General features: G+C 50.8%; 1 protein-coding gene across 1 annotated transcript in view; it reads right to left on the reverse strand.

The window, feature by feature from the left end:
- TMEM255B (transmembrane protein 255B) overlaps positions 1-13,305 on the reverse strand; it is a 43,275-nt gene extending 29,970 nt beyond the window's left edge. Inside the window, exons 1-3 of the mRNA XM_011979420.1 lie at positions 13,239-13,305; positions 8,508-8,650; positions 5,615-5,677 (exon numbers count right to left, since the gene is read on the reverse strand). Of these exons, the coding sequence (XP_011834810.1) occupies positions 5,615-5,677; positions 8,508-8,650; positions 13,239-13,284 (252 nt within the window). The 5' untranslated portion in view covers positions 13,285-13,305. The remainder of the gene's footprint in view (positions 1-5,614; positions 5,678-8,507; positions 8,651-13,238) is intronic.
- Between the last annotated feature and the right edge of the window lie 949 nt (positions 13,306-14,254).

Raw genomic sequence — 14,254 nt, forward strand, 5'->3', positions numbered from 1 at the left:
TGTGTGGAGTGTGTGGTGTGGTGTATGTACTGCATTGTGTAGAGTGTGTGTTGTATATTGTGTCTTGTGTGTGGTGTGTGTTGTGTGCAGTGTATGTGGTGTGCATTGTGTGTTGTGTTGTGTGTGTTGTATGTGGTGTGTGGAGTGTATTGTGTGGAGTGTGTGTTGTATATTGTGTGTTGTGTGTGGTGTATGTGGTGTGTATTGTGTGGTGTGTGTCGTTTGTGTGGTGTGTGGTGTGTGTGTCGTGTGTTGTGTGTAGTGTATGGTGTGTGTGTGTGGTGTGTGGCATGCATGTGTTTTGTACTGTGTGGAGTGTGTCGTGTGTGTCTGTGCATGTGCACGTACGTGGGGCACAGGAGAATTGCCAGTTAACACTGTTTTATGCCCTTCCCTTTCCCATCCCTGTGGGACCTGTGGGATTGTATCAGGTTACAGAGCTCTTCCTGAAATCAATGATTCATATGTCTGTCTGGGTGAGGAGCAAACAGTAACTCATTCAGCAGTGGAAAAATATCTAAAGCTGATGTGATTTGGGGCATTCTTCAGATGTCACCGGAGACTAACATGATAATGGGTAGGAATAATGGTGAAGCCACTCCTAATGATCAGATTCCATCCCTTAAGTGAACAGAGTGAAATCTTTATAAATGAAATGATGCCATGTCTGGCATTTGCTTCTAAACAACACGGGAAGAGAAGAAGCAGGCTGGGGGTGAACCAGACAAGTGATGGAGTTGGGTGGGGGGCACAGCGGGTTCATTAGGCAATTCTCTTCACCCTTGTATGTGCGCAAAGCTTTCAATGGTAAAAATTTAAAATAATAAATCGAGAAAAAAAGTGTTCATGTATATCTGGAAGCATTGGAAATACACTCGTTCTCTTTCTAGCTGACATTCACAGCCTGCCTTGCTGCCTTTTGAAATAACTTGAATGTTCTGACATCTATGCACTTAAAACCAGTGTAGAGCAAGGGCCACTGTTTTCTCGAAACCTGTCATGAACAAGACATTCTCATGTGCATTGGCTCAAATGTTCCCAGCCACCATGCAAATGAAGAAACTGAGGCTGAAATACTTCAGTAAGTTTCCTAGGATCACACAGCAGTCACGGCATCCAGGTTCCAGCTACCACAAGTATTAAATCAATGTGAGATTGTGAAATATGGGTTCACTATACAACATTAACCCAGAAGAATCCCTCTCCTGAAAAGGCAGAAATGAGCTTGCACAGGCATCACAGACAACCCCTCAGAGGCTCTGGTCTGGGGCATCCGGGTGCCCTCCTCACCCAGGTGAGGGAAGCCCATGGACAGGTGAACACCACACGGCTCTGGCAGTGGTCGTCACTCCTGGGTCTTTATCCTGTCATTCCAGTATCCATGTGCTTTTACCGAAGCCATAGAAATGGTCCCCCTGCATCCAGACTGGAAAGGAAGAAGCAAAAATGTTTCTATTTGACATACTCTAGTAGATAAAAAAAATCCTAAGGAATCAATTTTTTAAAGAACTACTAGAACAAAGAAATGAGTTCCACAGGGCTGCAGATATTAGATCAACATAAAAAGTCAATTATATTTCTAAACACTTGCAATGGACAACCCAGAAGTTAAATTAAGAAAACAATTCCACTCAAAATAGCCTCAAAAAGAATAAAGTACTTAAGAATAAATTTAATTCAGTAAGTACTTCATTTGATAAATACTGAAGAATAAGTAAATTTGACACAAAACTTACACTCTAAAAACTACAAAACATTGTTTTTAAAAACTAAAGAAGGTCTAAATAATGGGAAAGCATTCCATGTTCGTGGATTGGGATACTTAACATTAAAATGGTAACACTCCCTACACTGAGCTACAGAATCAACACATCCCTACCAGAATCCCAGCTGGCTTCCTTGTAGAAATTGATCAGTTGATTCTAAAATTCATATGGAATGGCAAGGGATTCCGAATTGCCAAAATAATCCTGAAAAAGAACAAAGCTGGGAGACTCACAAGCCCTTATTTCAAACTAACTATAAAGCTACAGTAATCAAGACTGTGGTACCAGCACAAGCAAAGACATATAGATTAAAAGAATATAATTAAAAGTCCACAAATAAACCCATATATCTATGGCCAATTAATTTTCAACGAGGGTGTGAAGACCATTCAATGAGAAAAGAACAGTCTTTTCAGCAAATGGTGCTTGGACAACTGGATGTCCACAAATGCATGAACATGGGTCCCTACCTCACACCATGAAGAAAGTTAACTCCAGGTGGATCACAGAACCAGATGGAAGAGTTAAAACTATAATAACCCCTACCTCATACCATACACAAAAGTAAACTCAAAGTGGATCACAGACCCAGATGGAAGAGTTAAAACTACAAAACTCTTCTAGAAAACTCTAGGGGTAAATCTTCATGTCCTTAGATTTGCAAAAGATTCTTAGGTATGACACCAAAAGCATGGACAACAAAAGAAAAAACAAATCAGAGTTCATCAAAATTAAAAACTTTTGTGCCTCAAAGGACGCCATTAAGAAAGTGAAAAGGCAATGTACAGAATTTGAAGAAATATTTGCAAATCACATATCTGAGAAGGGACTTGTTTCTAAAATACATAAATGACTCTGACGACTCAACAGGAAAAGGCAGCCCAATATAAAAATGAGCAAAGGAAATGAACAGACATTTTTCCAAGAACATATGCAAATGGTCATAGGCACATGAAGAGATGCTCAACTTCACTAATCATCAGGGAAATGCAATCAAAACCACGATGAGATACCACTTGACACACATTAGATGGCTAGAATCAATAACAGTCAGAGAGTGACAAGTGCTGGTGAGGGAGTGGAGCAACTGGAGCCCTCATGCCTGTCTGTGGGAATGTAACATAGGGCAGCCACTTTGGAAAACAGTGTGGCAATTCCTCAAACGATTAAACAGCATTACTGTATGACCCAGCAGTTCCACTCCTAGGTACATGCCCAAAAGAAATGAAAATGCATTTTCACACAGAAACTTATGTACAAATGTTCACAGCAGCATTATTCACAAGCGCTAAAGGGTGGAAACAGCTGTAATGTCCATCAACTGGTGAATGGATAAGTGTGGCACATCTGTACAGTGGATTATTATTATTATTATCATTGTTATTATTATTATTTGAGACAGAGTCTTGCTCTGTCACCCAGGCTGGAGTGCAATGGCGCAATCTCGGCTCACCGCAACCCCTGCCCCCCAAGTTCAAGTGATTCTCCTGCCTCAGCCTCTTGAGTAGCTGGGATTACAGGTGCGCACCACTGCGCCCGGCTAATTTTGTATTTTTAGTAGAGATGAGGTTTCACCATGTTGGTCAGGCTGGTCTTGAACTCCTGAACTCGTGATCCACCCACTTTGGCCTCCCAAAGTGCTGGGATTACAGGCATGAGCCACCGTGTCTGGCCCATATAGTGGATTATTATTCAGCCATAGAAAGCAAGGAAATTCAGAGGAAGCTTAAAGACACAATGCGCAGTGCCAGACACCAAACACAGAGACCACATATCACTCATTACTCCCTTCACACGCAAGCCCAGAGTAGGAATCCACAGAGACAGGAGTTGATTCCTGGTTGCTTAGGCTGGGTAGGTAGGTGCTAACAGAAGGGTGTGGGTTTCTTGCTGAGGTGATTCATGTTTTAACACTGGCTGTGCTGATGGTTCACGTATCTGCGAATACCTAAAAACCATTGAATTGTGTGCTTTCAATGGCTGAGTTACATGGAATGTGGACTATATCTCATTAAAGCCATTTTTTAAAAAGGAAAGAAAAACAGACCCACACTGCCCACCCACCCTTGCATCGCCAAAGCCCAACTTCATACCCAGCTTCTGCCTCTCTGGGGAAATCTTACGGAAAAACCTTCAGGAGGCCTTCCATCCCCAAGTCCACTCAACTCCCTGCAGGCACCAAGCAGCCCCAGACTCTGAAGAGATGCTGTCTAGAGACCATCATGGGGGCATACTGGCTCCCAAAGGTGGCCTCTGTTTCCAACGCCATTCTGCAGACTGGTGTGTGTGAGGCCTTTGCCCACCCTGGTCAGCTGTGACACCCACAGTCGGGAGCCAACAACAGGGGGTGGGTGGGAGAGGAAATGCCGGGGCTATCTCTCCATCTCTTTGCAACTGCTAGCGAAGAACGGCAGCTCACCCTGCAGTGCACACTGTCTCCAATATACAGAACAGAACGCTTTGCTCTACCAGAATCCCACTGTCTTTGCAGCCACCCCCCAACCCTCCAGGGACCTCCCACCCTCACACGATAAGGCTCCATCTGCCCAAGGGTCAGTTTCCTGGGCAGCAGTGGGAGTTTGCTGGGTCCCATATGGGGTGATATGGCTTGGCTGTGTCCTCACCCAAATCTCACCTTGAATCCTCGTGTGTTGTGGGAGGGACCTGGTGGGAGGCAATTGAATCATGGGGGCAGGTCTTTCCCATGCTGTTCTCATGATAGTAAGTCTCACAAGATCTGATGGTTATTACAAGGGGGAGTTTCCCTGCACAAGCTCTCTCTTTGCCTGCTGCCATCCACGTAAGATGTGACTTGCTCCTCATTGTCTTCTGCCGTGATTGTGAGGCTTCCCCAGCCACGTGGAACTGTAAGTCCAATTAAACCTCTTCCTTTTGTAAATTACTCAGTCTTGGGCGTGTCTTTATCAGCAGCGTGAAAACAGACTAATACACAGGGTTCCGAGGATACACAGGGTTCCGAGGGCACACACCACGGCCCAGCCATCGCACCCTCCCTCTCGGCCTGGGAACTGGGAACAGGCAGGGGTTGGGGACCCAACACAGGTCATTTGCACACTGGATGATACAATAAGATGACAGCCAGCACAGGGAAGAGATGAGAACTCCAGCCTGGTCTGAGGCAACAACTGGGAGATGAGGCAAAAGTGGCCCAAACACCTCCCCTCTAAACAATGCTCTTAACATTAACCAGTTTCTGTTTATAAAGTTACAGTCCCCAAAGCAGTGCGTCAACAAAACGGACTCCAGCTGAACCTGATCGCTGTTGCCACGCATGCAGCCACTAACATCACGGACTGGCAGCATCTAGATTTCACTCTGCATTGTTGCTGTGTGAACCAGGGGCTCCCTCCTGGTTTTATGTCTTTACCGCTCCTCTTAGTCTGGGCAAGATAAACATTAGCCCAACTCAGATGAAAAACAGGACTCTAGAGCCATTGGTTCAAAAGGAAGAGAGGCTTGTGCACATGTTTTTGCCTGAACTTTACACACCAGGACTTAACTTAATTTGCCGCCCCCGTCCCAAACTTCACGCACTCCCTGAGCTTCGCAGCCCTCGCCGCTGGTGGCTGCACACCACGTGAGACTGATGCACCAGCAACCCAGGGCCATGCTCGTTTAGACTAAGGTGTGAATGGCACCCGCTGAACCCTGCACCCAGGACTGTGCAGGCCACAGTCCGGGAACCTCAGAGCTGGTCCCGTAGACACCAATGTGTTGGGGAGGCGGGGCAAACTCTTCTCAGAGCCCCAGCGCAGCTGTACCGTCCCCAATGAAGGGCTCACGATCCCCACCTCCCCACGTTAGAAAGAAGCAATGTACTTTCTCACCATTTGCCTTCTATTCTCCACCAAGTTGATGCCAATAATTCCTAAGAAAGATCCGAAGCCGAGCTAAAACCAAAGGAAGAACAAGAGAGAAACACTCATTAGCATTCCTGGAAGCTTAACACTGACATTTAACAGCAAAAAATCCCACCCTCAAAGGCATTTTATCCAGGGACGAAGGCCAGACATCCCCACCTCAAGAACCTCAACCACTGAATATCAGGTGCATCTGCTGGCGTCGGGCGGGCGTCTCTGCAACATCACCCATCCTGTCTTCTCTACTCAAGGGTTTTTAATGATGTGTCCGTTTGGCTTGCGACTGTGCGGTAAAAGAGGATCCCACTCGTCCCCCAGAGACAACACCTTCTCGGAGACCCAAGGCCACCAAGCACCAACATCTGCCCCGTCTTCTCTGGGCCTGAGATGCCCCTGAGCATGGCTCCTGGGTAAGGCATTAGGGAACTACAGCTGTGTTTCAAAAGAAGGGTTGCCAGGCACCAGGGTCACCTGTGACACCTGCTCAGATGGCCTACCTGTGGCTGCTGCTTCGGGAGAGTGAGCAGGGCAGGCCGTCAGCGGGGAGGTGCCTGGTGTGGGGAAAGGGCTCCAGAGCAGCCCCGGGCTGCAGCACAGGCCACCAGGGGTCCGGTGGAGCCCCCTTGCTCCACAGGAAGCCCCAGCTCTGGGCAGAAAATGAGGCCGGGATGTTGGGAAATAGACATGGGACTGTGCTGTCTTAGAATAGAGGCCAGCGGCCGGGCACCCGCACCCTCCACCCAGGGCCCGTCCTGGCAGGTGACGCACACCTGGCAGAGGAATTTTTAAAATCAGTGCGAAGAATATGCGTTTCAGCAACACCCACCGAAAATCCGGTTCAGAGCCGCCGGCTAAAGTGCCTCCCGCAGACAACTCGGAGCTGCCAACGATCGTGCCGAGGCTAAGACGGCCCCTACTTGCATGCAGGTGAGCCGGGCCGGTTACACTTCCCCGTGAGCATCTGTTGGAAGGGGCGGCCCGACTGCACAGCCTGGGAGTTCCTGGGGCCGTGGTGTGAAGTTTAATGCACTGGAAACCGGACTCCTTTATGTAAGTAGTTTTGACTTTTCTGTAATTGTGTCTGTGCGTCTGTGGTGACAGACATGTACACATGTGGCTTTCACCAATGGTTTGAGAATTCTCCAGGGATAACAGGAACATGTCTTCATGTGCTGAGCTTCAAAATACCACAGTTCAACGCCACAGTTCAAAAACATCAAAATTTCACTTCAATGTACGTGTATTAATGTTTCACTACATTTTATTTTGGGGGGATTTGAAAAAAAAACACACCTTTCTTCAAAATGTTGAGATGTTTTCATGTTCCGGCTGCTTCTTCTGAGATCACCTTTTTCTTTGAAGCCTCTACATTGGCACGAGTCTCCACAGAAGTGACTCTTAGCCACGTTTCCTTGAGGCTGATTTGATTTGTCGTCTCCCTAGTTGGCTCTCAGAACTGTCTGGGCTAAAGTCATTTCAATCTGGTCAGCACAGCGTTAATTCACCGCCCAGCAAGCAGATTTTGTATAGAGCACAGCTCGAGCATTAGTCATTGATGTTTTTGATTACGGTATTTTGAGGGAGCTCTTAAATAAGCTTGAGAACAAACAAAAAAAACAGCTACTCAAGGTTGATCTTGATATTCTGCAAATCACTTGGGAGGTCCCTCCTCACAGCCACTTGCCCTCTGGGCTCCCCTCTCTGCCCAGGAAGCAGAAAAGCCCCTCGCATGAGACCTGGGTCCCCACATCATTGGCCTCTTGTAATTTTACTGATAAAGCCTTTTCTGCACAGATACTATTTGTATACGTTTATTTATAAACTATACACAGGTAGATAGTGTAGACGTATAAAGTACACCTTAAGATTAAACAAAGGAAAATATAAAAGTGAAATAAATGATATTTGTAAAATATTTCTAAATATTGAGTGCCAAAAATCTTTCATCTTTGCTGACTGTCATCAATATTATTACCAATCTTGGTAGTACTTCAGGTGAGAGTAACAAGATTGAAGAAGCCACATTTTAAAATCTTGCTTTAGCACTTCATGACATAGCAACCGGGCTCTGGGGCACGTGAAGGGCATTGCAGCAGATCCAGGCCACTCCGACAGAGGTTCACCGTGCAGAACGCAGGCACTTAGGACAAATCTTTTTGCTAACGACAGAGGATGTAATTTCATAGTTCAAAAAACCTTGATACTTTTGAATCCAGGTGACCAATTCTTGCCAATTAGGTTACCATCAATCTACCTCGCCACCTTACTGTCCAAAATCTGGCCTGCGGGGTGGATGAGGTCAGAACCACCACCTTCTAGCCGTTCCCACGTGATGGCGTCACTAATACGATCTGTGATCCATCGCTTCTTGGCAGGAATCATTTAAAGTTACTTTTCCCTTCCACGGTTCCATGGGCTATGGTGGTCGACCTGGTCCCTCAGGGTAAAATCCTTCCGGGACGCTGGGGGAGGCTCTGTCCAGCCTTTTCGGACATCCTCGGCTCCCAACCCCTCCTCCACCTTGGACATTTCCCGTCGCTGGGCTCTGGCCCCCGTCCCACGCCCTGGTCACCCTGTGACCGCATCAGGCCAACCCGGACAATGGAGGGCACCTGGCCCTATTTTACGGTCAGCTTGGACCTCAACCCGAATCCCCCTCTGCCTTGGACCTGCCACCGTCGCAGGTCCTGGGGATCGGGATGTGCACGTCTGTGGGGGCCGTAACCCTGCCGACCACAAGCCCCGATCGAAGCCTCCCCACCTTCAGCCCCAGCCCTGTGAGCTGGCATGGGTTCCACCCTGAGCCAGCCACACACCACCCTGCCCTCCCCAGCCCAGGCCGCCCGCTCAGCGCACTCACGATGACCCCTGGGTAGTAGCCGCCCACGGCCACGTTCTCTGTCCTGGTGGTGGCAGCCAGCCCGACGGTCACTATGAGGACAGACACCAGCAGCAGAGACCCCACAAACCACAGCGACGTCTTCTTCCTCCTCGAAAGCCCTTCTGTGGGGAGGAAGGCGAGGACCTGTCAGTGAGGGCTCAGGCTCGGGCGGGTGTCAGCCCGGCAGGCTCTGGGCCGTGCTCTGTTGCCCGGGGGTCCTGGGATGCACTATCCCCACCTGCCTCCCGGCCCACCTCGGGGACCACTCCCAACTTCCATTAGATAACAGAATAAAATCTCTGGATCTTAAGCCACTATACTGGAATTTGCGGCCAGAACTCAAGAAAGCAAACTCGAAAGGACTCCTTCCCACTGGCTGCCTCTTCCTCCATCTGACTTTCTCCCCTTGGTGTCCCCAGGAGGACGGGAGCATCTTTTGTTTACTGTTTTATCATCACCACTGGCTCGCGGACACACCCTCTCTACCCGCCTATCACAGCCGCACTCAGAGGGGGAGGGCGCTGCCGCCAGGGGAGGGGCAGGTAGAGAGGAACGCACCCAGCAGCCGTCCAGCTGGGCCATCTGTTTTGCTTTGTTTTATTTTTTGAAAACTAAATCATCTTGATCCCTGTGTGACTCCAAACAAAACAGGGGATTTTTTTAAACCATGGTAAAGTCTTCCTACTCCAAGATTTTGAAAATCAACATTTGTGTGTGTGCACATGTGTGAGTGCATGTGTGCAGGGAAAGCAGACAGCACACTGGAGAGCCGCCGGCAGCGAGGACGGCCACGCAGACATTGTCCACACCCTAGAAGGTCCACGTCCGAAGATTTACACTTCTGCAATCCCATCAGCAGAACTCAATGGCAAGGCAAGGTTATTGTGCCCAAGGAAGGGACTGTTACGTCCTCAGAAATGAGTTTCGCAAAACTGTAAATCAATGTGCAGATGCAGAATCGCTCTGCTGATCTGAGAGAGCCGTTTTTATCCAGCTGACCCAGCAAGGGCGAGGCCTGGGGCACGGCCTTCCTTCCAGGCCCTCTCGGACTCAGCACAGCCCCCGGCACAGTCACCCTGCCTGCCCCTTGACCCTTGCAAAGTTACACCTGTCCCAAGAATCTCATCCCAAATCGCTTTTTATCTTCCACCTTGGAGGGGACCAGATCACTCCATTCACTAACGTAATAAACCATTGGCTCCCACCAGCCAGCCAGGCTGCCCCCATCTCGGACCCACTGCACCGAGGTGGCCAGTGGCACTGTCCTTGGTGTTACCCTCCAGGCCGCAGGCCAGCATTCTCAGGCTCTCCCTGGTCGCCCCATCTCCTGCCTCCTTAGAGAGAGGCTTGTTCCAGCATCCACGGGGCCTGTGCACCTGCTGTCTCCCAGCCAGACACTCCCAGCACTCTTAAATGTTGCTGCACAGACACACTGAGCACAGTAGCTTCACTCACCCCTGTGCTCTCCACAGTCACCCCCTCTCCCCTGCCCCTGCAGAGTGTCCCCGAGTGTGAGAAGCAGAGGGGACGTCAGACAGAGGCACACGCTGCAGGCATTGGAAAAGGCCAAGTTCCGTGGAGAAGACTTAGGCAGGGCTGGGGACAGGGCGCTCTGGATGCATCGCCCACTGGCAGTGGGTGGAGGGCAGAGCCTTCCCTGGGGGGCCTGGTGGTGGCACAGTGCACCCCTCAGCCCAGCACCACCGGTGTGGAGTGAGGCCCTCCTTCTGAAGGCCACTCTACTGAGACACTAGAGGCTGCAGCCAGGTGCAGTCCAGGGAGCAATTCCCACACCCAGCCTCAGGAACACATGCGGTGTGGGGTCCCTGCAGCCAGGGCCATGCCTGCGCCCCCCAGGTCCCCAAGGCGGCTTCTGCAGGGGTCATGCTGAATAAGCCTACAGGGGTGACAAGCAGGTGGGCGTAGGGGTGGGCACAGCTCCAGGAGCCCCAAGGCCACGCTGGTGGCCCAGGACCTGGCACCTACACTTCCGCCATCCAGTGTCTGTTACAGTGATGCTCCCCTGGTCCCACCCCATGCCCCTGTGAGCAATGGTTCTGAATCATCTCATTCAATTACACAATGGTAATATTTTGACTCCAGATATAATAGAAATAACAAAAAGAAGACTCCCAACCTTAAATACATTTTATAAATACATGACACAGCATAAAAATGAGACAAAAAAATAAACTCAAGAAAAGAAGGTGGATATCTTTATAATTACCATGAGAGAGAAGCATTTTAAGGTCAGATTTCATCAGAAAGGGGCTTTCACTTAGGAGAAAGATAACTAAAATCACCTGAATAATTTCCTTGCCGTTCCCGTCCCGTTAGCGGAAATACTATTACGTGCACTGTGAAAATTAAAGTGCTCCTAAGTGCCCCAACTATTAACTAAAGTATCTGCCCACAGTTTTCTATTGCAGAGGCAGCTTACAGGGACCGGACCCAAACCATCCTGGGTCTGTCCAGACCCACTGTGTGGTCTTGGGTGGCCGTTTAATCTCTCTGAGCTCGGGAGAAGAGAGCCCCGTGAGAGCCGAGAGCTCTGTCTCTTGTTTGTCTCCGGTCCCCGGGGCTCCGATGAGGACAGAGACACATCTCCTGGTACGGAATGAATGAAGGCCCTTCAGTCTCCTGATTTGTAGGATGGAGGAAATCATGAGAAGCACCTGCTTACCCACCTCTTGAGATTGTGATAAGCGTCCAGAGAGACATGACACATGGGCTCTCATGTATAGGTTTTCATAAATGCAATGCATGTGCTAATCATCCGGGTAGTGTTAACTTTAAGATGGCATAGCAGTTATTCTTAACCAGCATTGCTCCCACTGGAGTTGCAAGGAGGAGTTCTGAGATGTGAAGCTAAATGGGCCAACAGCTACCTCTCCGCTATTGTGTGCGCTGATTTTTCTAACTCTAGTCTTCCCCAGGTGCAGCCCATCTAGGATATCCCAGAATATCACCTTGTCACTCCCCACCAGCCCCCAGTTCTCCCACCCAACCTGCTCTCCCCTTCCTGGCTCCCACCCCAGCCTTAGCTGGAGGAGCTGAACCACAGGAGCCTGTGCCCACGCCTGGTTCTGCCTGGAAGACACGCGAGGCTGGAGGTCAGGCTCTCCCTGCCCCTCAGACCCACTTCCTCCACTCCACAGAGCCAGGAAGGGGAATGTCACAAAGCATGGGAGGTGGCACTGCTCGGAAGGGTTCCAAGATCTGGCCTTCCTGCCAGCAGGGCCTGGAACGCCCAAAAAGAAGAGTGAGTTCCATTTAATCATGTGGGGACACCAGTCATGGTGTCCAAGTAATAATCCCAGGTAAAACTGTAATCACCCAGCCATCAATTTCTCTTTTGTCCTGATTTTACACATGCCCAGGGTAGTGAACAAAGAAGGGCAAAGCAGAAAAAACCATAATCCACCCCCAGATACCCCAAAGCAGAAAGGCCATAACCCACCCCCAGATACCCCAAAGCAGAAAGACCAGAATCCACCCCCAGACACACCAACACTTCATACATTTTAGCAAAAGACCAGCTCCAAACAAAAAGACCCACAACCCTACCCCAGATACACCAATGTTTCATATACTAAAAAGACCGGCTCCAAGTATTACGTTTTCAGGTTTCAAGTTCTTTGTCAGAAGAAAATCTAAGTCAAATGCTATTTTTAAACCTTCAAGGCATTCTAATATAATAACGATAAAACTAGTTAATAAATAATAATAAATAGTTATCATTAGGATACACTAACAGTCGAATCCACATTAACACGTTTGACCACAGAGCATTTTGCTTTAGAGAGTGGAAGGAATATAGTGGTTTCTTTCAGAAAGAAGCCAAATTCTTTGATTATTTTAAACAACAGTAACTCGTCCGGTTTTTAGAAACTTCCCAAAGATGCCCCAGTAAAAGGGTTGTGAGGTTAATCCCCAGCAGTTTGTGCTGGATTATTTCTGAGGCAGCGGCAGAGCCCCCGAGACACCACGCCACCCCTCCCTGCAGCCGTCAGAGCTTCCCTTTCTAGGGAACTCTGTGTCTCCGTCGTTTTGAAATCCGCGCAGCCCTCTCCCCGTCTGGAAAACGCCCGCATCGTTCCAGTCCTGGCCACTTCCCAGCGCAGCCCCCGAGCCCGGCCTGCGAACTTGCGGACACGCAACAGGTTTCCTGTTTTCCCAGCCCGCGCCGGGCTCCACGGCTGCCGCGGGCGTGATCTGGGAAGTGGAAGGACCGGAGGTTCCGTGAACACACTGGGGAGAGGCACGAGAGGGGGCGCCTGAAACCAGGCAACACGGTCCGGTTCCGCGAGCGCCTCCGCACGTTCCCAGGCTCTTCAAAAGGAAGCGTCCCCGGAAAACGGTGTAGGTTGGAACGCACGGGAGGGACAGGGAAGGAGCGCACTTTGGGGCGCCTGTTCTTCATCATGAAACAGAACAGGAGAGAGGCGAAGAGGAACGGACAGAGTCAGAGAAAGGCAAAGGCGGAGGAGGCAGAGGGAGAGAGAACGAGGGACTGAGGAATGCACGACGCCCTACCCCGTGCGCAGTGCAAAGTGTTGCAAAGACAGAGCTCGAAGGAGGGGGAGGGCCCAGGCCCCGGGCGCGTCTCTGCACAGGTTCCGCCCGGGCCGGCCGCGGACCTGCGCTCCCAGCCCCAGGGTCCCCACGCTCCCCCGCAGGAGCCGAGAGACGCCCCAGCCCCGCGCTCACCTGCGGCGTCCAGCAGGCCCGGGGGCCCGGACACCGGCGGCTGCATCCCGACGCCCCACCCGGCTCTCCCGGGGCCACAGCCCGGTCCTGCCGCCAGGAGCCGCCCTCGCGGCGCCGCCCCTTCCCGCCCCCTGCGCCTCCCCGCGCTCCGCCCGCCTCGCGCCCTTCCTCGCCCTCCTCTCCCTCTCGCCCGTTTCTTCTCCTCCCTCCCCCGCTGCCCCCGTTCCCCCTTCTCCGCTCCACCGCCTCCAGCCGCCGCCTGGTTTGTGGACATCAGGACGCCGCGGCCGGGAGTGGAAGCCAGACCCCAGATGGAAGGTGCCTGGAGAGGACCCTGCGGACGCGGGTGGGAGCCCGGCCTGGGACGGTGACCCCGGCCTCCCGCCGCTGGCGCCACGCTCAGCCCTTGGCAGTGCCTCTGGGTGGGTCGCCACGGGTTCGCCTCCCCACTGGCCGGTGACGGAGCTCCTCGGGGCCGCAGGGCCAGCCAGCCCTGGATCTCTGTGTTCAGAGGGTGGCACAGAGTGCTTCAACCCCGTCTGCGAGGAACCAGTAAACGAGGGACACACGCATCCGGCACCTCATCAGCAGCCCCGAGGCAGGGCTGACCGGCCTGTCCAAGGCCTGCGTTTTTGTGTCCACAGCACTGAAGTTGTTCTGAGTAAAATCTGCGGCTGGAAAGAAGGGCAAGGAAACACGGGTTCCTCGTACGGCAGCAGGAAAAAAATAAAGATCCTTCTAAATGTATTTTTAACATCTTTATGTCAAGGACATCAGCGGTCCCTTCACAAAAGAAGATGCTTTAACGACCAATAAACTCAGCCCCTGGAATTAGGGGCATGCTGTGGGAACAAGAGGATGCGTTTCACCCTCATCCTATCGGAAAACCCCGAGGATCAAATAAAGAGTGTTAATGAAAACGTGGGAGTCTGCATTCGCCGCTGGGATCACGCGTGGTGCCGCCACTTTGAAAGCAAACTTTAGGAAAACTGGAGCCGTAGAGGACAAGCCAGCAA

The sequence above is a fragment of the Mandrillus leucophaeus genome, unplaced genomic scaffold, assembly GCF_000951045.1.
Source record: "Mandrillus leucophaeus isolate KB7577 unplaced genomic scaffold, Mleu.le_1.0 Scaffold201, whole genome shotgun sequence".
Lineage (NCBI taxonomy): Eukaryota > Metazoa > Chordata > Mammalia > Primates > Cercopithecidae > Mandrillus > Mandrillus leucophaeus.